The sequence below is a fragment of the Centropristis striata genome, chromosome 3 (genome assembly GCF_030273125.1).
Source record: "Centropristis striata isolate RG_2023a ecotype Rhode Island chromosome 3, C.striata_1.0, whole genome shotgun sequence".
In the NCBI taxonomy this organism is placed as follows: domain Eukaryota; kingdom Metazoa; phylum Chordata; class Actinopteri; order Perciformes; family Serranidae; genus Centropristis; species Centropristis striata.
This window is the reverse complement of record NC_081519.1, coordinates 38,944,018-38,969,359: the sequence shown is the minus strand read 5'-3', so window position 1 is coordinate 38,969,359 and position 25,342 is coordinate 38,944,018. Positions and strand designations below refer to the sequence as shown.

At 39.3% G+C, this 25,342-nt stretch overlaps 1 protein-coding gene across 3 annotated transcripts in view; it reads left to right on the top strand.

Moving 5' to 3' along the window:
• The window catches only part of LOC131968221 (R3H domain-containing protein 2), a 58,565-nt gene extending 34,040 nt beyond the window's left edge, over positions 1–24,525 (top strand). For 2 of the 3 annotated variants that reach the window (XM_059329002.1, XM_059329001.1), the window contains exons 15-26: positions 3,382–3,617; positions 4,330–4,496; positions 6,439–6,732; positions 12,163–12,298; positions 13,965–14,122; positions 14,828–14,967; positions 15,870–15,970; positions 18,233–18,402; positions 18,580–18,724; positions 20,110–20,204; positions 21,141–21,222; positions 22,877–24,525. In XM_059329002.1, the coding sequence (XP_059184985.1) occupies positions 3,382–3,617; positions 4,330–4,496; positions 6,439–6,732; positions 12,163–12,298; positions 13,965–14,122; positions 14,828–14,967; positions 15,870–15,970; positions 18,233–18,402; positions 18,580–18,724; positions 20,110–20,204; positions 21,141–21,222; positions 22,877–23,271 (2,119 nt within the window). In that variant the 3' untranslated portion in view covers positions 23,272–24,525. Of the gene's footprint in view, positions 1–3,381; positions 3,618–4,329; positions 4,497–4,972; positions 5,072–6,438; positions 6,733–12,162; positions 12,299–13,964; positions 14,123–14,827; positions 14,968–15,869; positions 15,971–18,232; positions 18,403–18,579; positions 18,725–20,109; positions 20,205–21,140; positions 21,223–22,876 lie in introns of all 3 variants that reach the window. The other variant, XM_059329003.1, reaches the window with a different exon arrangement.
• The last annotated feature ends 817 nt before the right edge of the window (positions 24,526–25,342 follow it).

Sequence of the window (25,342 nt, the reverse complement as noted above, 5' to 3'; positions counted from 1 at the left end):
TTGCTGATATAGAGTACTAACAAAAAGGCAAAAGAATCACACCTATAGTAACAATAATAATAATAATAAAAACACTTGTCAAATAATTTTTCGCCAATCAATAAATCGACAAATCGTTTCAGCCCTAGTCAAAAGTATATGCAGCTTTTTCCTTTTCATATTACGTCAAAGTATGCACTATACATTCTGCTTTTTGTAAACATTGTGTCTTGTGTGCATCATGTTTAGAGCTTTTAAATATAGCCCTCCATTTTCCCTCTTACTTTGGCTATTTATATAAATAATTTTCATGTGTAGTTCTTAGACTTTTTTTTTTTTGTCTTCAACCTTTGAACCATCCAATTATTTGGTGACTATTTGTTCATTCCTTTATCACTTTTATTTGTGCTGCTTGCAGAAATTTTATTTGTGGTTGACATGTAATATATATTTATATATATTAACATATACATATGGCATTAATGATGTATGCTTCCTATTATGGCCTCTTTACATTTCACCTAAAGGCCTTTAATTTAATATAAGCCCAGCAGCATTCACATAAAGTATATTAGTTGTTAACCCTTACAGAATATACATGCTGTTAAACTAAGAAAGCCATACAGCTGCAAACTTCACTTAAACCAACCAAAACAAGAAGCTCTTTGGTGAGACGTGTTAATTTAGCCGTCTAATAAAGACTGAGAGTGATGGAAGCACATAACAACAGCAGCCTAGCTTCCTCTGTTGGTGCGTGTGATGGGGAGTGCTGTCGTGAGGAGAGAGTGGAGATGAAATATCATGTGATCAACAGCAGAATCCCTCCTCCTCTTCCTCCTCCCGCTCCTCCTGCTCTCATCTTTGTCTGCAGAGTGAGGAGAAGAGAGAGAACGGCAGAGCACCCACCCTTCCTTAAAATAGGCTGTGCAGAGAGAGGACTCAAAATAGATCCTCCATTAATTACAGTCTCTCTGAAATATTTATCAGCCACAGCCACCTTCAAACACCACTCACTATCACTAGGGTTTTTACAACCCATACACCACATCCCCTGTTCTCGTCATGGAGATTCCCACAATCAGCCTTACATGTTTTGAATTCATTTTACCCTTGTTTTTTTTCCACACTGACATATCCCTCTTCCAGTTATAAGAGGAGGCAAAAACCAGGTGTTTACAGCAGCTGACTTAGCTGTGTTTTTACCCTGCTCCCTCAGTGCAGAGCTGTATGTCTCTGTTCACCTGCAGGGCTTTCTTTCTACATTTATACATAATGCTACAACACCAGTATGTAAGGCACATAAAACAGTTTTTTTTTAATTCAAACTAGTGCAGTGGCCTTATAAGACATGTTCAGAATGGGCCAATTGCTTGGCCTCCAGTATTGTTGCTTGCAGCTTTCTCGACAACCGCTCATTCAAACAACTTCACACTTTGCTTCCTTGGATCCTGAGCAATACACCTGCCATGACATAGTTGCTGGGGTAGATGCCTTATTTGATCACATCTAGCTATTTGGAACCAGGCTTTTTCTGGTAAACAAATATGTTCATTTCGAAAATCATAAACTAGATGCTATAATTGTTTGAGTTTGCAAAGATGTAAAATCTCAGGTCTCTCTTTCTGCATCTGTTCTTTAATGTACTGTAGTGTGAAGGAGAGCGAGCTATACCCAGCATGCCTTTCAGTGATGAAACCGTTAAAAGGGGTCCTATCTCACAACACGACACAGTGTGTACATATCACACAACTCATAAATATGTCCGGTACAGCTCAAGAGCTGCACTCAACACTACAATTTCTTTGGATACTCAGTTATTTACCTGCTCAGTGTGAAGTAGATCAGATGAACGGTTGTTGAGAAAATTGAAGGACGGACAGAAAGACTAGGGATGTCATGAGATCCGATGCCACCGGCACCAAGTCGATGCCTACCTACATTTTGGAAAATGTGACTGTACTGGTCTTTCTGCAGTACTGTAGGAAATTTTGGGATTGCCCAATGTCCCTCCATTCTGGAGCACATGGAGCTTCCCCTGCTCACCGGCCACTTGAACTCCATTCGATGAACAAGCTCCATGTGTTGCAGAATTAACATAGCCTGGGCTGAGTTTCCCCTTAATCACTGATAATGTGGTACTCGGTTACACGGTTAGCAAGAATAACATTTGAATTAAAAAGAACTGTGGGATTTAACTTGTATCAGTTGCAAATTTCTGGTATTGTGACATCCCTTCTTCAGAAAAACACTCGTATTAGTAATAGCTTTTGTTTTTGATGCAAAAGCAAATTAGAACATGTTCAAATGGAGCAATACCATTCTTAATGCTGACATGTCAATGGCAGACCCAACCTTTCATTTGTGATGGAGGGGTTTTCCCAGAGTGGTGGTTACGCTTACAGTGTGATCATTGGTTTTCTCGGCAGCTGCCCTTATCCAGGGTGACAGCATGACAACAACACAATGAGTGTGTATACGCCAATATAGTTCAAAGAACCATAGTGGTGAACCAGTGGTAGCAAGTGGTTATTTTGTCGATAGTGTGTGTGAGTGTGTGAGAGTCTGAGTGTTGATGTAGATCTGGTATTACTTTACAGATGTATGTTTGTCTTGTTTCTATGTCATTTCTTGTCTTTAATATAATGTATTTTAAGTGCACGTGTTACTGTTTATCTGTATTCAAATGTTTAACATGTATGTATGCAAGTGTTCATTCTGTAAAGTCTGTTATGTGAATGTTGTCTCCAGTCCTTGATGGTTTGTGTGTTGAATTCATGGAAGTTTGTCTCATCTGGTGTCCCTATCCTGTTAACCCCCAGTGTTGATTGTCTGGAGCATCTTTCCTCCCTGCATGTATGTTTTCCTATGTAGATGGGTTTGTGTGTATGTTCGGTGTGTGAATGTGTGTGTGGTTGTAAGTTTTAAATTGGAAATAATATTGTTTGGTGGTTTGTTGCCTGATTTTGTATCGTGGTTTCACTGAACCAGCCAATATGCATCTGTGTTGAATGCCCCATCCTAAATAAAGTCTGTCACACTGTGTGTCCTCTCTACCTGTTTATGACCTTACTGTGCTCTTCTGCTCTCCCCTCTATCCTTTTTTGTCTTTGACTGTCCTGTTTCTGTTTCCACCTACATTCTTCTCTGCTTCTATGTGCACACCTTCCCCTTTCTATATATTCCTCACCCTGCCCATCTACATTTTTGTCTCTCTCCTCTTCTAACTTTCTCCACATATATCTCACTTGCTACCTCCTAACTATCCTTGCTTTAACTCTACTGTTACTTCACCCCCCACCCCCCCCCCCCCCACCCCCCCTTTCCTGCATCCATCCGCATTTTGTCTCCATCATTTCATCTCTTTGTCTCTCTCCTCTTCCTCCCTGTTCTGTCATCTCACAGAGGGAACCGTGAGAGCTCCAGCCGGGCGTCTAGCAGTCGTCAAAGCAGCACAGACAGTGACATGAAGTGCCTGGAGCCACGGCCCTGGAGCAGCACTGACTCAGACAGCTCCAACCGCACCCTCCGGCCGCCCGTCACTAAGGCTAGCAGCTTCTCTGGCATCTCCATCCTCACCAGAGGGGATAGCCTTGGCAGCAACAAAGGCTCACAGGGAAGCTGCAAAGGCTCTCGCTCTGGTAAGGACTGTGAAAGAAAGATGAGGATAAAGGAGAGACATTAGGTCTTTCTAGTGCATTGTTAGTGAAACTCAAGCTTTTACTATTCATTATCATTTTTGATACTTAAATGAAACAAGCATAGCACGAACCCTCTCCTGTCCGGCTCTTGGAAGCAGTCAGAATGATTTTTCTAGCTGGCATTTTATTTTTGAGCTTTCTTATGAAATTCCATGACACTGTTACTCTTGGCCGTCTGACAGATGATTCAGTCCTTGCTCTTTCTGCAGTAAAGACGTCAAGAGACGCTTTTGACTCATTGACTCATGAATTGATTTTCCTCTGTTACACAAGCAGTCAGAGACTCCTGTAGGTAAAACTGGACTAACTATAAACACTAACAGAAACCTGCTAGCGTAGCAACATTAACGCTACAAACATGCAACACTCTCTGTAGGAGGTTTAACAATTCCTTGCAGGTTAAATCATACAGGAAACACATCCAACTACATGTAAAAGCATGTTCAACAAAATAATAATCAAAGTGATTTATAGATCCAACATCACCTCTTGCTGGAATGGTAACTTGAGTTTGCCCTCTAGTGGTCTATAAACTCGTATTGCAAAGAAGAGGCTAATGCAAGAAATAAAAACCCTAATATTTTTTCTGTATGACCAAATTATTTTGATATGGATTTCTTTGTGGGTTTCATGTCTTCTTCTGCATCACTAGGCCTGCCCCTAGTCAGTCCTGATGTGTGTCCCCCACCTGCAGCCTCCCAGTCTAGCCGTAGCCTACTTCCCTGCCCGTCACAACAGCCACAGCCCCAGGTCCCACCTCAGACCGCCCTGCTGCCCACCCCACAGCAACACCCTATGGGAAACCACATGATTGCTCAGGTATGTACCTCCATAATCCGGCATTTATATCAGCCATGTCGGTACAAATGAAGACACCCTTTCAATATAGAATAAATAAAACATCTTTTGTGATCATCTGTCCAGCTTACCGCTTTGAATGGCTTCGTAATTAAATCAAAGTTATTGACAGTGAATGACACCATATTTAATGACAGCCATTTCCTCACTCTGAGTATCAGTAATTGTTTCACTTTGTAGACACAATTTTCATTGCTTGTCTATAATATTTAGAAACTAAATGTGATTTCCATTTCTATCCATCTGTTCATTAACAGATTTTTAACAGATCTTTTCCTCTTTGTTCTAACCTACATCTTTCCTATGTCTTCATTTCTCTTTATTCCCTTCTATCCGCCTGCTTCTGACACCCTCCCTCTCACTGGCTTGCTCCACTCTCTCTTCTCTCTCTGTGCTCTGCCTCTTTATTTCCTTCCTTTTTCTGGTGGTGTGTATAGCCGGTGGCGTCTCTGCAGCCCTCTCAGCCTGTCTCCTACTCCAGCCCTTCCTGCCCCCAGGTTCTCCTGCCAGTTTCTCCTCCCCAGCAGTACACAATGGTACTGATACCTATTGTAGCTTCATCTCTTAATATTAACTTAGTTAAAGAATGCATTACTGACACCCTCACACTCTGCATTTAGCTATCGCTTTATTCTGCTAGAAACTCTTGCGCTTTCATCCCCTGTTCTTATTCACATTAGTTCAGTATTCATCCACAATCTTAGAAGAATTAAGTCGATGCTGCTTTGGACCATTAAGGTAGTATTTTATCTCTGCGTACATCAGTCCCTGCCTGAGAGGCTGAACTCAGAACAAGATAATTATTTTTGCTTTATGTGTGTTAATAGTTAATTTATGTGATTTATCACAACTTTACTTTCTTTGAAAATAAACCTGTTTGTCTTAATAAATAAAAAAACACTCCATACATTTGAGCCATTATTGAATAAAACTTGAAATAAAACTCAGCCCAGAAAAAATATAACTGGGTTGAAAAACATTTCTTCAAAATTCTATTAAAATCTTTTACGTCGTCCTTTCTGACAAAATGAAACTAATGTGTTTCCACTTTGGTGTTTTCGCTTTCTCAATACATCCATAAAATTATTGAAATTGCGGTACTCTAATCCAGTTCAGCAAATTAAACATGTTTTACCCCATGACTGGATGAGTCTTAGTATAGGCTTAAACTTTAAAGGAGCTCTCTTGGATATGTTGGCCATATACACTTGTTTTCTGTGAAAACCACAGATAGATTTGAAGACCCAACAACTGCAGAACTGGGTCCTTAGGTTAAGCTCGCAATCAAGCATCAATCCTCTCATCTGGTATTTTCTGTGGCAGTGTTCCCTTAATAGTCATGTCAGTTCATTCCTCACACCTCGTAGGATTATAACTTAAATGACAACTCAAAAAATGAGATCTCTGTTGGACAACACAGCTTTAAAATTCACAAGAGGCACCTACAGAGATACGGAACAGGTCTGCAGCCAATTTGAGCTCATGACCTATGAATTAATTACTGATATACAAAACTTTAGATAATGACTTATAGCTCTATATATCTGCACATAGTTCATTCAGTGACTTGCTTAGTTGGACCAGTTGAAGTTTGTTTGAACTGACATAGGTTAAGTTTAAGCCACTTGTAAACAAGCACATTTTTAGATAGTAGAAGATGTTGCCTTTCAGCTAAAGCCTCATACATGTACATGCATTTTGGCCTTACATTGTATTTTTATTTAATAAGCATTGGCTCAAAAATGTTTTTTGTTCTACAACTACCCTGCTGGTGGGCAGGTGGGGTTTTCAAAGCTTAATTGCATCATATATTTTGTAATACTGTGCACTTTGTATTCATACTAATGATTTTGTACTTGTATTTAGCAAATCCACCATCATTCATCATTCTCATTCCTCTCAGGGAGAAGAGATGGCGCCCCAGTTCAGCCAGATGACGCTGAGTCGGCAGGGCTCCAGTGAGAACCCTGAGCCTCCCCCCATGTATCAGGCTCCTCCCACGGTGCTGTCCCAGCACCCTCCTCCTCAGACCAGCTACATCATGGCTACCACTGGTCAGCCTATGCAGCCTCCGTCTGGCTATCAGCCTGCTACTGGACACCCCCATCCTCCACCTCCACCGCCTCCTCCATCCCAACCCGTCATGCAGGCCCCGCCACCCCCACAAGGCTACATGCAGGCCCCTCCACCTCAACAGGTACGCCATTCTCCACAAGTTAAAAGTATCGGCATAGTTTTTGAGTCTTTATGGCCAAGTTGGGGCGGCTGTGGCTCAGTTGGTAGAGTGGGTTGCCCCCCGATCGGAGGGTTGATGGTTCGATCCCTGACCATGGCAGCCTACGTGTAGAAGTTTCCTTGAGCAAGATACATCGGTGTGTGAATGAATTCCCAATGGTGGCTGGTGGCACCGTTTAGGGTAGCCTCAGCCACCAGTATGAATGTGTGTGTGAACGGGTGAATGAGTGCAGTCTGTTGTGTAAAGCGCTTTGAGTGGTCGCAAAGCGACTAGAAAAGCGCTACATAAGTGCAGGTCCATTTACCAAGTGTGTCTAGATCACACAAATATCCCACTTTATGCGTTTTGAACTCATTTGATTGATTTCTTTTAGTCCTGACAGTCATTTAATTAATCAATACTTACAAACACTGTTTATTTCTTCCCATGGAACCTACATGAAAACTATCTTGGTTCAGTACATCTGCTTTCAATCAGCCTGTTGAATGCAGGTTAGCCAGCAGCGGTGCAGTCACTCGCCGGGAACGGCTGTGGTCAGGCAGCTGGGATGAAACACAGGCAGTGTGGATTGGATGTCAGAAGGCTTACGCGCCACTTAAGTCTCACTCAATGTCTCGCTTATGTCTCTTTTAGGGACTGGAGCATCCACACCGATAACAACATGGCAACCTTAAGTATCTGCCGATTCCGATACCAATTCAGTTGTTTGCTTCCCTCAAACCACTTTTCTGAATCCACTTTGATAAATTTGGCCATCTAAAAACATCATGCTCAAACTTTGCAACGACTCCCCTAAAGAAAAAATACATCAAAAATCATCAAAAATACACCCAAAACAATACCTCAATATAACACTTATCTGATCACGTGACACATGCTGCTCATCTCTCTCTACAGCAGGTCGCCCAAAGTTTAGTGAAGCATCCGCGTAATAGTTCAAGCTTATGGATCGGATCGGTTTATACTTTTCTTTTCTTCTGATATCCAGTGATCCATTGTTTTTGGCCCGATATTACTGATTATCGGAATGGCACATCCCTTATCTCTTTTTCAATGGGCATTCTCAGTAAATTGCCAGATGGAAGCAGTATTTCTCATAAAGAAGTAGTAATATAACAGTGAAACTTTTCATTATTATTTTGGGACCTCACCTGCCTCTGGGAGCAAAACAGCCCGATTTAGCATTTTTTGTTGGCTTTAACACATAATAAACATTTTTTTAGTGTTATCACTATAATTGTAATTGGCCCCATGTCAGCAAAAAAATCTGTAATACCATACCCCTCTTTTGTATTGCAAGGCAGGCTTGCACAACTCACAGGGAAGTATAGTTACATGGAGACCGAGAAATAAACCAAACTTGAGTCTAATGTCTCATTGTGCTAGGGCCACCATACTGGACAATTAAAATCTGTTTTGAAGTGTTAACTTAAGTTGAATGTCTATGGTGTTGTTCGCGTCACTGTGCAGAATGATGTAAGTGTGAGACCAATCTTTGCTATCTCTCTGGTTCCCACATTAAAAAGTGTTGAGCTGCTGCTTTCGAGCATTCATGTCACGACTGTATATATTGTGAATAGAAGAGCTGCATTACTGCTGAGGACAAACACTGTTCCAAGAAAAACTGATGACATTATGCATATAATTTCTGGCAACAGAGCCCTTGAGTGTTGTTGATCTTACGGAGTGAACTGCTTCCTGTACTTGAAGAATTCAAGTGGTTTATTCCACCTATAATGTGCATCTGTGACAGAGTTAATTACTCCTTTTTGGATTTTAATCCTTTTCAAACACGCTAACACTATCACCACTCATCAGACTGTTCTTGCTCACTTGAGATTTGTGCCGCTGTGGAGGATCATGTTCCTTACACCTCATATTAATGAGTGTTAATGTAAAGATTTGTTGATGAAGGAGATGGGTACGCAGCGTGTTAACATACAGACCGAGAGAGATGAAACTTGATTGTTTCCTTTTATGTAGTATGAGTGATATGACAGTGTTATCGGTGGTTTTCCATTACAGTTACTTAACAACAATAATAAGAGTGATTCTTGATTCATCTCTTAGCAGCACTTAATCAGATAACTCCAACGTTTGTCAAAGAGTTACACAACAGCCTATTTCAGTCGCCAAAGTGTATATGAAAGTAACTGCTGATTGAATAAGGGGATGCTCGGTTTTCTGGCATTCTAAAACAAGATAAATTAGGTAACCGCAATAACAGTTAAATGTTACATTGAGTAATAGTTTCCTGGTACAAGGAAATAATAACTTAATTGGCAAGCCACACTGCCTCTACCCACCACATCAAATGCATTGTCGTTTTTATTATTTTTCCATTTGTGGCACAGGTACGCCTCTCACTTGTGACTACAAAATTAACAGGAAATGTACAATCACAACTCGCGTATGCTGTATTTCCAAGTATCAATCAATGACGAAAATGGAAGCTCATGCAGGGTTCATGACATAGGAGACGCTTCACACCCCTTTGTCCCCCCAGTCTTTCTCTACCCTGCAAAAATGGTAATGCTTTATTTTAAACATCGGTCAAGCCAAATTTTTAAAAGAAAGCCGCCCTCCTATAGTTCTCAGCTCTCTGTTCAAACTCCTCTCACCAGACAAGCAAAGGCATATGCATGTGCTTCATACAGTAACCAGAACAAGTACTAGTCATTCAATTAAATGAATGGCCTGCCGACTTTTTTCTATTGTGGGCTGTAGTGGACTCGGTTTTAAGGCTACAACTACAAGAAAATCCAATTTTTCTTTCTCCAATAACACCAAAAGACCCAATCTACCCCAAGCTTTAATTCTTCCAAAGGAGATGAATTGCAATGCGTGCCCAGAGAAAGAGTTTAAGCTTTTGCATGTTAGTCTGAGCTGCCATGCCCTGACTGAAAGACAAAGTTACACTAGCTGAGCTAGTGTAACACTGTTTTTTCCTTTACTATAAAGTTGCTAAAGTAACTATTTTTTAAATAACATACAGGTGCATCTCAAGACATTAAAATATAATGGAAAAAGTCCATTTCCAGTAGTTCAAGTCAAATAGCCCCAACCAAGTATTGAGTCATATAGATGGACATACTTTTCAGAGGCCAACTTTCCATATTAAACACACTTTTGACACACTGAATTTTGGATCTTCATTCAATGTAAGCCATAATCATTGTAACGAAAAGACATTAAATAAATTCAGACATTAAATGTTTCATTCTGTGCGTAATGGATCCATATAATGTGTTGTTTCCACTTTTTGAATTGAATTACTGACATAAATAAACTTTTCTGCGATATTCTCATTTATTGAGATGCACCTGTATTCCTTTCCAGAAAACCTCAGATGAAATTATGAACTTGTAAAACAAAGTGTTACCGTACAGACTACCAAGTGCTGCATAAATGGCATAAATACCACAAAGATCTTTCATTTATAAACACAAAGAGTTAGCGTGACATATCAGGGATGTGATTCCTGTGAAGTTGCAGGATTCACCCAGTGGGGGAGTCTGGTCCTCGCACTCAAAGCGCCGTGTGTCACCTCAACAAGCTCGATCTCAGTCAGTCAGCTCGCCTGTCACATTCTTCCGATTGCAGAGGCGGTGACAATAATGAGTTCTCTCACTCTCTGTCACTCACAGTCTTCCTTCCCTCCCTCAGGCTTCTGCTTGAATCCATAAAGTAGTTATTATAATTCATTTGAGCACAGAGAACTAAATTGACCTGGCCATTAAACACCCTGTGGGAGACATTAGGCCTTGTAATGTTGCTCTGGGGCCAAGTTGTAAAGGAAGATGGTCTGTTTAGTAGAGTTCTTAATAGCTGAAGTGACTAAATTTCTTTTTTAAATTGGCCAAAGTGTTGCGTATCTCCTTAAAGCAGCTCAATTAGAGCGTACAAACACTAAAGAAGTATACCATCACTGAGGCAGAGTGACTCTTTTGGCAGCAGATGTGATGGAGAATAGGCGATTTACTGGAATCAGATGCTCATTTTAAAGTACTCGGACAGCAGTGCATAGCGGTAGATGTTAGTGCGTTGATGTGTGTGTTTATGGGACTTATATTACTGAATAAATCTTAATGCATACCCACACTTTGCATGTAACTGCGCTGTTATACCCGTTTTTAACTTATCCATTATGTCCCCTATTTTGTTTTTTCTTTCATAGCTTTAATTTTCTGTGCTTTTAGTTTTTAGTTCCAAGCTCTGACCTATATAGTTGCTGTCTTTTCATGCCTTTTATCACCCAACACACCTTCCTATTTTATCCTCACTCCTAGATTTCCATACTTGTATAAACAGCATTGGCTGGGAAAAGGAAGATGCTCTGTGTTGTTCAATGTGTGGGTGGTCGACAGTGTAACAGGAGTGCAAATATTGACACCGCTGCAGCCTCTAGATGGGCCGAATGTTGTCATGTATGCAGATGAAGGTGGAGGCAGGAAATATCGATCCTCCTAACATTCAACTTCCTCTTGTTTGTCCATTTGATGTCTCGTTTTGAGATTCTGTATGCTACATTTAGCCTGGTTGTATAAGACGCAAGTTGTTCACGCTTCACTGTTCGCTTCACCTCTGAAACTGCTTTCTGTTGAACACTCACCAAAAAGCACATGATTGAGTTTGTAAGCACTTTCTTAAATCTGCCGCAATCAATATTTTATAAACTTTATTACTTCTTTCCTGCAAATGTTTCTTGTCATAATGAAGCCACAGATCATTTGACACCACAAGACATTGTTTTGGTTTATGCTACCTTTTTTGATTGACTGTCATCAGTCTCATAGGTCTATTGCCGTATGCCGTACAGTTGACAAAGAAAAGATGTTCCTCTGTTTGGTTGCTAAAGAAAGGATTCATCGAGTGTTGCACTGATGATTTGAGGGCAGTTTCATGCGGTGCCGCTATGGAGATCAGCTGAGAATGCCACAGGGTCTATCTGAAAAACAAAATGGAGAAAAGGACCTGGGAATGCGGCATATGTCGACTGTGTCGTCGTTTTTTGGTCACAGCAGACAGACAAAGTTAGTGATGCTGTACTGGCGCACCATTTAGCAGCGAAAGTAGTCTTTGAGAAGGTAAAAGATGGGTGAATATTGGACTTAAAATCATCAGGTGATGTTGTTCTCAGAGCTTGTTTCCACTGCCTCCAAGTGGCCAAAAAGCATGTCATTGCAGGTTTTAATAAGCTTAAACTGAGCTATGATAGTATTTGACAACTGATGAGGATGAATAAAAGTAATGATGCATTCTTAATGAAAATGTAGGAGGAGGTTCTCTTGTATTTACACCTCATATTAAACAGTTGGAAACAGCTGATCAAACCATTCATCTCTCATCCTTTCTCTAAATATTTGTGTTGTTGTTGTTGTTTCTCCTCAGATACAGGTGTCATACTACCCTCCTGGTCAGTATCCCAGCTCAGGCCAGCAGTACCGTGTGCCCCAGCCCATCTCCCACCAGGTGTCTTATCCTGCCCAGCGCACACAACCCATGCCTCAGCCCACACAGCAGTCAGGTCAGTACAATTTGTTGTGCTGTGCTGTCATAAAATCTACCTCAATTCTATATAAATGAGTGGATGGATATAGAAATAACATAAATACATAAACTATATAAATACATATAATATCAGTGTTTCCATTATATTATTAATCTTAAATCATTCATTAACAAAGACACACTGTGTTTATTGTGTTATAAAGTATTTATAGTGAGAGTGTTGTCACTGGAAATCAGAATAGAGCTGTTAAAATGGAAAATAACTTTTAACTTATTTGGAGCACCATCTAAATCAGACCTGGGCATTAGGTGGCACATCCTGCCCACGTTATAAATCAAAACAACCGCAATGCATGTATTTTGAAGGCCATTTACTAATGTGCATGCATGCATACGCAGTTGCACAGAAATGCGTTCCACAAAAAAACGCTGAGTTACCTTGTGAAAAACACTTATTACTTTTACATAAAGCTAATAAATTGCCGGTTTACTGCTTAACATACATGCTCTATATTGTTTTTGTGGTTTGAATGTATTTTATGTTTAAAATTAATGGAAAAGTGAGATAATGATTGGAGTTTTTACAATTTTTTACAGCTATATTTGACTTACCCCACTTTTAATATATATTCTTACCAGTAGCAAATTATTTGCCCATCCCTGATCTTAATGTACCTAAAACAAGTCGATCAGGTGAAAGGTTGATTTTAAACAACCTTTCACCTGCATTGTTCTGCCAAATCAAATATGCTCGGACCAAAATAGATCTCCTTTCTTTTTTCACGGAAAAAACCCTGACAGCTTTATCCCCCAATCTTTCATTTGGGCCTGTCAAGGTTGACTGTGTGTTTATACAGTAAGAGACTGATAGACATTGTTGACAACTGGAATGGACTCTGGATGGTGGTGGAGTTCTGCCAGATCCATCATGTGAACACTGCAGACAGTGTGACCTTACATCAATCCATCGCTGCTGCCCGATTTGAAATTGACGTTTTGTGATCAAGATTTATTCAGAGAAAAAAATGTTTTTCTGCTGTTGGGATTGTTGAAAATGTAATTGGAATGCAGCCTTTTCTCTGAGTACTTCTATGAATAGTTCTGGGTTTTAAGACTTAACTTGGTACAAATAAAGTGCTGCTAGCATCTTCTTCTTTTTCTTTTTTCTTTAACGAAATCAAGGTATTCATTTTCTCAAACGTACGAATACTTTTCAAAACGGTCAAATGAAAAATAGATCCACAATCAGATTTGCAACCCCAGGCTGCACAGACAAACTTATTTTAAAAAAGGTGGGAAAAACATCATATTTTGACATTTTTCCCTTTTTCTGTGCTTTCCAACAAGGTTTCAAGTATTGTTTTCTTATTTTATCATCATATCAAGGTTCAAAATTATAGTATTGTGAACCTTACAGAGTATACAGTATATAAAACTAAAAGTGTTTTTGTGTGCCACCATTCAAGTTGCCTCAGTTTTGAGCAAAGATTAACTCACAGCACCAGAATCTGTTTTGTTCTGTTGTTGAAGTCAACTCCACTTCTGTCCTGTTGTACTGTGATTTCCCTCTCGAAGGCGAAGCCCCAACTACCCGTACTCTCAGTTTTTTCCTCCTCTCTTGTACTCTCAGTTTATATCACGACTCTATTTTCTCTCTCCCAATTGTTGTCTGTTGTCATCAGGTCTTCAGACCATGATGCCCAGCCAGCAGCCAAGCTACCAGGGCATGATGGGTGTGCAGCAGCCCCAAAACCCTGGTCTGCTAAATTCCCAGAGGGCAGGCATGGGAGGACAAATGCAGAGCATAATGGTTCAGTACCCACAGATGCCATCATATCAGGTATGGACAGTGTCTTTATACATGTGGCTAATCCTACCAGGTTAAACAGCTCCATCTGGTGTACACTTAAAACAAAGGTTTATGTTAAAGAGTCAAACTAAATTAAATGATCAATAGTCATGTACATCATTTAATGCAAGCTCAACATAAACCACAGTAGTAGGTCTGATCAGCAGATAGTTTTGAATCGACTTGCGGGTCCGATCCAGAGAGAAGCTCTCATTAATTTATGTGTTCAGAGTTAAAGAAAGCTGCCGTCCCTCTGTCTGTGTAGTTTTATTTGCAGTGAGTCTGTCGGCTACACTTTACATCTCTGTATGTTAACTGACAAAGAGGACTGCATTCACAATCCATATGAACATCATTATATTGTTAAAGTCCCTGTGAAACAGAAGTTTTTGTATGATGAGTCATCAAACATTTGAAACCGTTTTACAGGACAAGAATGTATTTGAAAAGTTGTCATATCTGGGGAACAAAACACTTAATAACTTTACCAGATACTGTTCCAATGCCTTCAAACACAGTACTTCACTCAAACACCCAAATTAAAAGTAAAAATAACATCATGACAGGTCTTCGGGTCGATCCCTCTCTGTTCGTCTTCTCTTCTTTTCTCCAATTTTTTTTTTTTAACTTGACAGCAGTCAGAAGAATGACCATGTAATTGGATGTCTCTTCTCTTGACCCTTTACATTTTGCCAGGTACCAGTGGGAAATGAAAATCAGCAGGTGGTGCAGCAGCAGTACCAGCAGCAGGTGATGGTGCCAGTCAGCCAGTCTGTCCAGGGGCCCATGCCTGTCTACTACAGTGTTATCACACCCACACAGCAGAATAGCACAAGGTATGTCTGAATACATCATATTCATACAAAGTAGTTGGCAATAGTAGACAAAGATTTCAAAATATGTTGTGCATTAAATGTAAACTTTAGGCACAGCAAAGCTTTGTGAGAGCGTTTCCTCATATGAGTGAAGTTGTCATCAGCAAATTGTAAAATTTGGCTTGGATTTTCTAAATTAAGTAGAGAAGCTTAATGTGTTAATCTATCTGTGATTTCTCTGAGTGGATCTACATATTTCTCACCAACACGTCCGCTAAAGAAAACATATTTATTAAGCCGCAGCATTGTTGTGTTGACATGTTTATGTATAAAACCTGTTGAAATTTTACCTCTGGGATAAAAAAAACCCCAAAAAAAACCCTGTTAGTCATTACAATGAAACTTTCTAAAATAAAATGACTTAGTAGAAAAAAATAGAGACTTATTGCGAAATAATGACTTGGAATCATAAAATAATAAGAAACCTTTTTTTAGAAATAATGACATAAGTATCTTGAAATAAGCAGAAACATTTTCAAAATAATGACTTAAGTGTCTTTTAGTAATGACATTGTACCTTATAAATAGTGAGAAACTTTCTCAAAAGATACTGACTCATTATTTCTGTGCTACTGTCAATACTTTTAGAAAGTGTATTATTTTGAGATAGTCATTGTGTTGTGATACAATAAATAATGTCGACAACTTTTCTCATTATTTGGGGAGACACTAAGTCATTATTACGAGAAAGTTTCTTCCATAGATATACTTAAAGATGACACCTTGGTAAACAGTGTATGTGACAGTTATTTTCTAAATCTTCTGGGAAGGTTATGTGGGTTTCTCACCCCATATATTTGTTTGAATTACCTTTTTCCCCATGCATTTATTTTCTCCTCTTTTGTGTGTTTTTAATGGTGCAGCCCGTCAGTAGGTTACCTGCAGCCCCCCACCTCTGAGCAGTATCAAATCACACAGTCGCCGTCCCCTTGCAACCCTCAACAGTTGCAGCAGCAATATTCAGGTGAGACTTGGTGTCAAGAGGCTGTTGTCAAATTCTCATTTGTTTATCAAGGTGCAGTGCTGTGGAATGACATAAAACATCTAACAGAATCATGTTCCTCTTTAAATAATTTTAAGACCAGGCTCAAAAAATCCCTATAGATGTTCTACACCTTTGTATTTGTTTTGTTTAATTTTGATTTTATTTTTTATTTTCATCTAGCTATGTAATTTAAGTAAAGTATAGTTACTTATAGGTTTAAGAGGGAAGGTCGCGTATAAGCCCTTTGGGCTTTTTGATCTTTCCTGCATTTTCTTTTACTGTTTCTTGTACTGTTATTTCCTAACGATTGTATGTTTTTTTAAGTGCAAACAACAATAATAAATAAAAATAGATAAAAAAAGAGGTCACTAGATAAAAAATATTTTTGCTTTCTTATATTTAATTTTGTTTTAATTCATTTGATCTAATTTGTGGGTATTCTATAAAGTTCATGTCTGGATTTTTTTTTTGCAATTCAGTGATATCTAACCTGCATCTCTCCTTTTAACAAATCAGGTGAAAGGTATTTAGGATAAAGTTCGTACAGAGGTATACAGGGTTCACACGTTGAACTTGTAAATCGATTTCTTTAAAAAGAACATGGTTGAAGAAATTGTGGAAAACCTGCACGTCAGAAAGGCCTTGTGCTCCCATTCGGCCTTAAGTAAATGTTGATCGTAATAATGGTCACTGTAGCCTTTTACCCTCTGCTCTTGTTTGTGACATTGACTCAGCTGTACACTTCGCTGTTAAGAAACTAATTCGTTTGGTCACTTTTTCAGACCCATGTATGTTCGCCATGTGCCCTAAAAATTATATTTCAGGTTCTGTTTTTCAAACTTTCCCCCTGCCCTGAGACACAAATCAACAAAAGCCCTCGGCTCTACGCCTTCTTAAATTTTCCAGATTTTATCAGCAGTTTGTTTTACATGTTTGGCTCATCTTCTGCCATCTGATAGCTGAAGTTGTTTATACAGACAGACAAGCCAGGTTGTAATCTTGAATCAGGGAACAAGGAAGGCGTTGTAGTAGTGTGTATTACAGTTCGCCTGCAGGTCATTAAATGGGATACATTTCTCAAATATGGAGCCATAAAATCATCATCAGGTTCTTTTTTTGTTTGAAGTAGGTGTAATCAACAGGTACACGGGTATTTTTCGTCTCAAAATCCCATCCACACAAGCATTATTTAAAACAAACACACACAACCGAAGAGCTAATGAGAGAATGCCAGATATATGGGCGGCAGGGTTTGTGTCGCGTTTGATGATTCCTGAATATATTAGAAGAGTAATTCTACATATTTGTGTAAAAATACAAAAGTCCTGATAATGAGGTTAGAAACTAGCACTATTTTGGCAAATCCGCTCTCGCATGAATTGTCACCTCATATGTGATGTAATCTGAGGAGATAATAGTACACACTAACATTATGAGCCAAAAACTATACATCCACACAGAAAACTGAACATTGACTTTTAAAATTCCTTCCAGGGTGAAGGCTGTCAGAAACTCAATAACCTAAAAGGCAGTTTGCGTGGATAAAAGGCCATAAACCAGGGGTGTCAAACTCTGGCCCGCGGGCCAAATTTGGCCCGCAGTGTAATTTTATTTGGCCCGCGAGGCAATACCAAATTATTATATTATTATTGTACTATAAAAGCTGACCCGCCGGTATTATACGGCGCATTTACCGCTAATACTAGATTTATTATTGTTATTTTGTTTTTAAATGTATTAACCTGTTGAAAAACTTTATTTTGATATTTAAATCAGAAGGATGCAAATAGAAAAGAGGCATACGATTTTTATTTAATTTTTATTTAATAAATTAATGACATTGATGTGTTTTTTATTTGAAATTTGATTTTGCATGTCTGCACTATTTAGTTATATATTGTATGTTTATAAGCGTTGCTGGTTCCATATTTAATGTTAAAGCAAAACATGTTTGGTATATATTAAAAGGTTTATTTGTTCAATGTTGGCCTGCGATTTTATTTTACTTTAAGTTTTAAATTTTGGCCCATTGTGTATTTGAGTCTGACACCCCTGCCATAAACCAAAGAAAAAGCTATGTTGTGTGCGTGGGGACTTGCCTGTTCATAACTTATTAAATGCAAATCCTGATTGTAAAAAGCAATGCCAATGCTCTCTCCCTGCTGTAGAGACCTGTTAGTGTCACTAATAAATGCCATATCTCACCTGTGCATCTACACGTCTCTCTGTATGCTCTTCCAGGAGTACCGCCTCCTGGTCCTGGGGTGATGGTCATGCAGCTCAGTGTCCCCAATGGACCACAGCCTTCCCAGAACCCTCCTCTGGTCCAGTGGAACCCATGCAAGTACTACAGCATAGAGCAGAGGCCCAGCAAGCCGGGAGAGCTCTACAAACCAGACAACACTCCACAGGTACACACGGATACAGTCTGTCACTCAAATAGTCATTTATATACATTTATTTATTGATTAGCAGCCCTCTGGTGGTCAACAGGAGGAATCAGAATAACACCAGTTATGTGTCACAGTATTCATTTATTTCGCTTCTCTTAATTTTTCCTCTTCTATTTTTACCCTTTTTGTGTCCAGGCCAGTACCCAGCTGACAAGTCCCCTGGCCTCCCCCACTCAGTCTCCCACCCCGTCTCCCTCCGGCAGCGTCAGCAGCGTCTGTCCAGGTCTGGGACCATTACCCCTCATTTCCCAGTTTCCCCGGCCAGGAGGACCAGCACAAGGTACGGATGAACATGAAGGGTGAAGGTTCAGAGACGTACACAGATATCTTACACAGCAGAAGTAGAAACAAATGTACAAATACAAGTATGATGACTGTATGAAATGATGCCAGAAACTATAGATTCATAACTAGGTTGTACAGGCGCAAATAAACATGGACTACTGTTACAGCTGTGTGCTGCTTAGACTTTTGCCTCAGCGGCCTTCTAAATCTTTGTGACGTGGCTTTCGGCCCTCAGCCAGTAACCTCAGCAGGTCCACATGACTGGCACTGTGCCTGCTGGTCAAACGTCCTGTACACACACACACATGGCTTTACCTCGGCCCTGTCCTTTGACCCATATTTACAGACAGAGCCACAGTGCCTTTACTGATACACTGTCCTGATGTTTGGAATGCATGATTGCACATTCTTGCATCAGTAACGTTCCTGGTAACATCACCAGTTCTTTTATTTGATTGTCGATAAAATACTTTTGAAGTGAGCTACATCAGGCCCTTTAACACACTTTCTAATGGCTTTGGATGCTTTGCAGGTTTTCTTTTTCTGTCCAAGTTGTGTTAAAAGGAAATCTTGATTGTGAAGTCTTCACCAATTTTATTAACCTTAATTATCCCATTAAGTAGAAAGCAACCTCTAAAACCTAAGGATTGTTTCAAAACCACCTGAACAGAATGTTGTCTCCTAAATAATTCATTTCTCAGCCTCTGTAGCAGATAGACATAAAATAAAAAAAACATTTAAATGTTTTTACCATTGGCTTTAACTGTAGAGCATTGCCTTTGCCCTAACATTCATTAAGATTAAAAAAAAATCATACCATAAAAAATATGAAGAATTATCAGATTTCTCAGGCTCTGCAGGACATGGAAAAACCAAACTTCAACTCTTGGCCTCAACTGTAAATCGTTGCTGTTGCTCTGAAGTGCATTAACATTTTTTATTAGTATTACACTGTGTGGCACAGCAAGAAAAAAGTGACAACCATATTTTCAATAGAACAAACTGTCAGTAGTATTACAATAAGTATAGCAATTTTTTACACTGTACACAGTTAAGAATTTTTTGTTTTGTTTGTTTATTCCTCTTTCACCGTCCACACGTGTATTTCTGTGAATCCCATTGCATTTTATCAGTTACATGTCTTAAAAAACGTCAAGATAATCATGAAAATGCAAACATTGCATCTAGTCTAAATGTGTTAAATCCAGCATCCATCTCTTTTTTGATTGCTGTGTGGAAGATAATTTTTTTCTGTAACCCTGTTTTTACGTTGCTGTCTTGGCTAGTGTGGTGGTCAGGTTCACTTTACCTCTACATTGCTGTAATCAATCTCTAAACCAGGATGGATTTTGATTTTAACTTGTGGTTTCTGTTGTTTAGGTGACGGACGCTACTCTCTGTTGGGGCAACCTCTCCAGTACAGTCTGTGTCCTCCTCCCCTCATGCATGGCCAGTCCTCCTACAGCTCCCATCAGGTCAGCACAAACATGACTCAACTGTCTATATTTTAAAGGCACAACGAGAAGATTTTGTCTGTTGTTGTTTATAAACATTCAAAGTTGGCCCCTTTTTCCGGGCTCAACAACATCTAATTAGCCAGCGAGTCTGAGCGTCCGACTCAGATGACACCATTAACATGCAAGAAACACCTGGGAATCGAAAATGAGAGAAAATCCAGGTGGAGAGCAGGGTCCCGGCAGATACAGGTCTCCCACACACTTCTAGTGGGTCATAAGTGATGATAGAGAGCAATTATATAGTGATTCTTATGAAAATCCTGCTCATTGTGCCTTTAAAACTGTCATATTGTCTGGTCTTGATATTCCAGTTAGTCAATATTCATCAAGAAATTAGGATTCTCTGATAATTAATCATGCTCTTACTAGCAAGACATTTCAAGTATGTATTGCTTGTGTAATTCAGTTTATTTCTGGCTTAAATTGAGCCATCATGATATCCACACTGTAAATATAATTTAATGAAATTTACCACCAAACAGTGAAAACTCCACAGGCCCTGAAACTCAATGCCGCTAGTTCTCACTTTTAGATGATTGTTTCATATTGTATCCCTGCTGGTTTGTCATGAAGAATACAATGTATTGTGTATTTGATGTAATTTGTTTTATAGTGTAATAAAGGTGTTAAAATAGTTGGAATAGCACAGAATGTCTTGTTCCTGTGAATGTAGATATATATTTTTTAATCTTTCTTTGCACTATGTTGTATAACCAAGCGGTAATAAAGTTACATTCATTTTAAATGGAAATCATAAGATACTGAACTGTATGTTGCAACTGTTTGTGTTTCCAGTTACCAAAGACTAACTGAGTGCTTCTACTGTCATCTAGTGTCTTGTCGTGGAACTGCATTGTTGAATGTCTCATAATATCTGTGTCACGATGTGTTCAGGGCCAAGTAATGAAACACGGGGCACGAGGGAAAAAACAGACACTCAAATCTGCATCAACAGATCTCGGCACCACTGATGTTGGTAAGTTAGAGATGCATCATCACCGAACAGAGCAACATCTACCAGTGTTAACGTCACATTTTCTGCAAGTGTTATATTCAGAATCTGATTTATTGGCCAATTAAGTATGTCAACATATTTATCCTAAAAACAAGGACCACAAAGCTGAACAAAGGCAAACATAGATATTTGACAACTATAAATATTTGACAGCTGTATACAGATAAATATATATTAAAATGTATATATTATATCATGGTATACACAGTGTATTTATACTGACAGTAATAATACTAACATGTTGAAGAACCGTGATCTTGTATTTTCAAAGACCTTAACCTGAGAATTTTAAATTAAGAGGTTCTCTCTGTTCTCATCTGAACACCTTGGCTGTTTTTCCAGACGCACGTGTGAAAGTAGATACTAGAGGGCAGCAGAGCATTTATACATTACATCAGTTGGTCTTTGTTGCTGATTTTCTGGTATTATTTCTCTCACAAACTCCTCTATCTGGTGCTGATGCATTTAAATAGAGCATGAGTTGCTGAGAGTTTACTGACATGCTCGCAGCACTGCAGTTCTACAGCCATTGAAAAAACGCCAAATTGGATTTCCTTTGGAGTATCCTGCAGGCCCCCGGGCCCTGCAATCATAATCCCCAAAACACTGTATGTTGCAAAAAATCTTCAGCAGTAACAGACGAGCAAACGCACATATCATGTCTCTAACAGGTGCTTCAGGTAGGAGAAATCATAACAGTATTATTTTAGTCATTATTGAGATCATGATTATTGATCACAATTATTCGATTGACTTTGGTAACATCCATGCATTCACTGAACAGAAAAACAAAAAATACTTGTCTTTATAACAGTTTTTCTTGGACATTAAATGTCAAGCTGACACACACACACACACACACACACACGTGTATAACGAAAAAATAATCAATAAAAAATTCAATTAGATTGAAAGAAACAAATAAAAACAAATATTTTCTATATATGTATATACAATATATATATATATATATATATTATAATGTAAAAATATTGAATACATTTGATCTAAACAACAAAACAAATGATGAACTGTGTTAAAACATTTGTGCACTTTTTTGTATCAGGAATTACCCAAAATAAACTACATTTGATATGTTGCAGAGCACTGCCACAACCTGTTGAAAACTTCTTAGCATATATTTGAAATTTTAGGAACCTATTTTCAGTAAATCCTAGTCAGTAACTGAGAGGAACGTGCAAAAGTGTAACTGTAACTTACGGAAAAGAGGTGCTCTGGATTTATAACGAAAGAGAAAACGAGAACATCATTGTGAAACAGAATGGGGCACAATATTTATCTTGTTTTCGTAATCGGTGTAGTTGAAAATGAAATTTGGTTCCCCAGCAGCAGCTTCTGTAAGGATGCAGCCTGCTAACATCTTGTGTCTCCTCTTTTTTGTTATTAAACTTTTTATTTGAAGAAAAACAAAACAGCACATACATGTTGCTCTACATCTTGTAAACATGTCAATTCTTTTCATCAAAACATAAAAACAAAGAAATGGTTTTAAAAAATACAAATAAAAAAATAATATAAATAAAATCAAAATCACATCCTTGCAAAAGCATTTAAACTCTATCACAATACTCTTATGTGTCTCCTCTTTGCCCAGTGGTGAGTCGAGTACTCGAGGTAACGGACCTGCCAGAGGGGATTTCACGTCCAGAGGCTGAAAAGCTCTTCAACCAGCTGTCGATGTGCGGTGCCAAGATCCAGTGGCTGAAGGAGCCCCAGGGAGGCCGAGGAGGCTGCGGCCCCTGTCCCGGTGCGGGGCCTGCTGGGCCGGGAGCCACCGCTGGGCTCGGGGCCAGCGTGGGAGCTGGGGGAGCGAAGGGCGACAGCAACGACCCGGCTCACCTCTACACAGTAGTGGCAGTGTTCCCCAGCACCATGGCTGCCCAGAGTGCTTCCTTCAAACTTAACAACAGCGGGGCCAGCCTCTTCAAACTGAGGGCCGCCAAAAAGAACTATGACCTGCGCGTGCTGGAGAGAGCCAGTTCTCAGTGAAAGGAAAAGAGAAGGGGGAGGGAAGAAAGAAAGAAAGTGAAAAAGAGACAGAAAGAAAGAGAGACTCTCGGTGGAGTGGTGGAAAAGAAAGGAGGACTGAGGGGGACTGCTCTTAGTGTACAATTTAAAAACAAAACAAAAAAAATACTTGAGTTAAATAATGTGTCAAATGTATAAAAGGGAAGAAGGTGTGAATCATGAGGTGGCTGGTGTTTGGTTGCAAATATGATTTTGTCGTTTGTTTTTATTCATTGTTTTTGTTTTGTATTTATATAGCAGAAGAGCACACAAGACACGTGAGCATGTGTTTCACTGTTGCCGTGGAATGTGCGCTGCCATTACACAAAAACACATACAAACACACACACACACACACACACAGACATACCAGGAGACACACACAAACAAACGCAGGCAACAGGGTCACGTAGCACATAACAAGAACACACTGGACAGTCGACCTCAGTCAAACCTTTCCCTCCTCCCTCCGTGCTCCAACCCTCCCTCCTTTTCCTCCTTTTCCCGCCAAAACGCTTTCTCTCCTTCCTCAACTCTCCGTCACCCAGTCGTCTCTTAATCTCACATATTTATAAATTTTCATACGCACAGTTGCGCACTCTCTCTGCTTCCCCCTCCCTCCACCGCTCTCTCTTTTCTCGCCTTTCATGTCTCATACTGCCTCCATCTTTCTCTGCTCCTCTGTCCCTCTCATGAACTCTCTCACTGCTCTCTCCTCTCTTGCTTTCTGTTTGCCTTACTGCTGTTGTGGGTTTCCGTATTGCGCTGTTTCTTTTTTTTTTTCTCAAAGTTTTTTTCTTTTTTTCGTTTTTTGGGATTCAATATATTTATATAAGTGATGTAAGGAATAAAAGAAATCTATATATTCAGTGATTTTTCTTTCTTTCCCCTGAGTGAAAAAGTTTAGGTCTTCCTTTATCCTTTAGTCCGTTCCTCTTCATCCCCCTCTCCTCTTTCCTACATTCGTTTCCTCCTTACTGCCCTCTACCTCACTTCTTCGGTCCTCTCCTCTCTCTCCCACAACTGTCCCACATCCCTCCCGCTCGCTCCACCCCCCCTCCCCCTCCCCCGACGCCCCATTGTGTTTGCGTTTTTCGTTGACAGCTGTGCAGAAAGTATCAGAAGAAGTAGTTAAAGTGCACAATGATTGCATATGTCTACTGTAAATTTTATTTAATCTGTTATTTTTTGTTTGTTTTTAAAAATATAAAAGTCGAGAAAAAATCTATCAAAACATCCTCTGTGTCATGTGGTTCATTGTTTGACTTTATTGGAGCCGACTGAAGTCTGAGATGCACTGAGCCACAACCCACTGCGTGTGTATGTGCGTGTGTGCATACACCGTAAAAAAAAAAATCCGTTTAACTTACGCTAAAATACCGGCAGCTGTGGTTGCCAGAACTTCACCGTAAAAAATACAGTGAAAGTATTTAAATGTAAATATCAGCAAAAACTGTCATTTATACTGAATAATCTTTTAACACAGCAAAACTGTGTGTTTTCTACAGTTTATAACAGTAGAATTTAAAGTTTTATACTATTTTTTGATTTACAGTAATTAAAAGTATACTACGGTGATGTACAATGTTTAATTTTATGACCTATTTCTGATGCAATTTGACAGTTTTTTTACTGTAATTTCTACAAACATTTTTTACAGTGTATGAATACTATACCATGTCCTTGGAAGTTTTTAACTTTAAACTTTAGATATAATCCTTCATTTTGGGGTTTTGATGATGACTGTGGAAGATGTCTGGTGTTTAAGTCCAAAATGTGTGTTTAGTTTTGTTAATATCGTGAAGAGCATCTGATTCAAACCTTTTTCATGCTCCTCAAGCAGTTTTTTCTGTATGAAAGCATCCGCAATTTTTGTTTTCCACTCATTTATTCCACTAATTTATCACTTGTCTGTTCATAATGAGCACCTCCATGCCCCCAAGTCTGGAAAAGAGTCCCTTTGATATGCATTAGAGTCTGTCTATGGGTTTTGGAGAGGTGTTATTCCCCTCCTGACTACTAGATTGAGCCAATTTTAATTTCAGTTATTTCC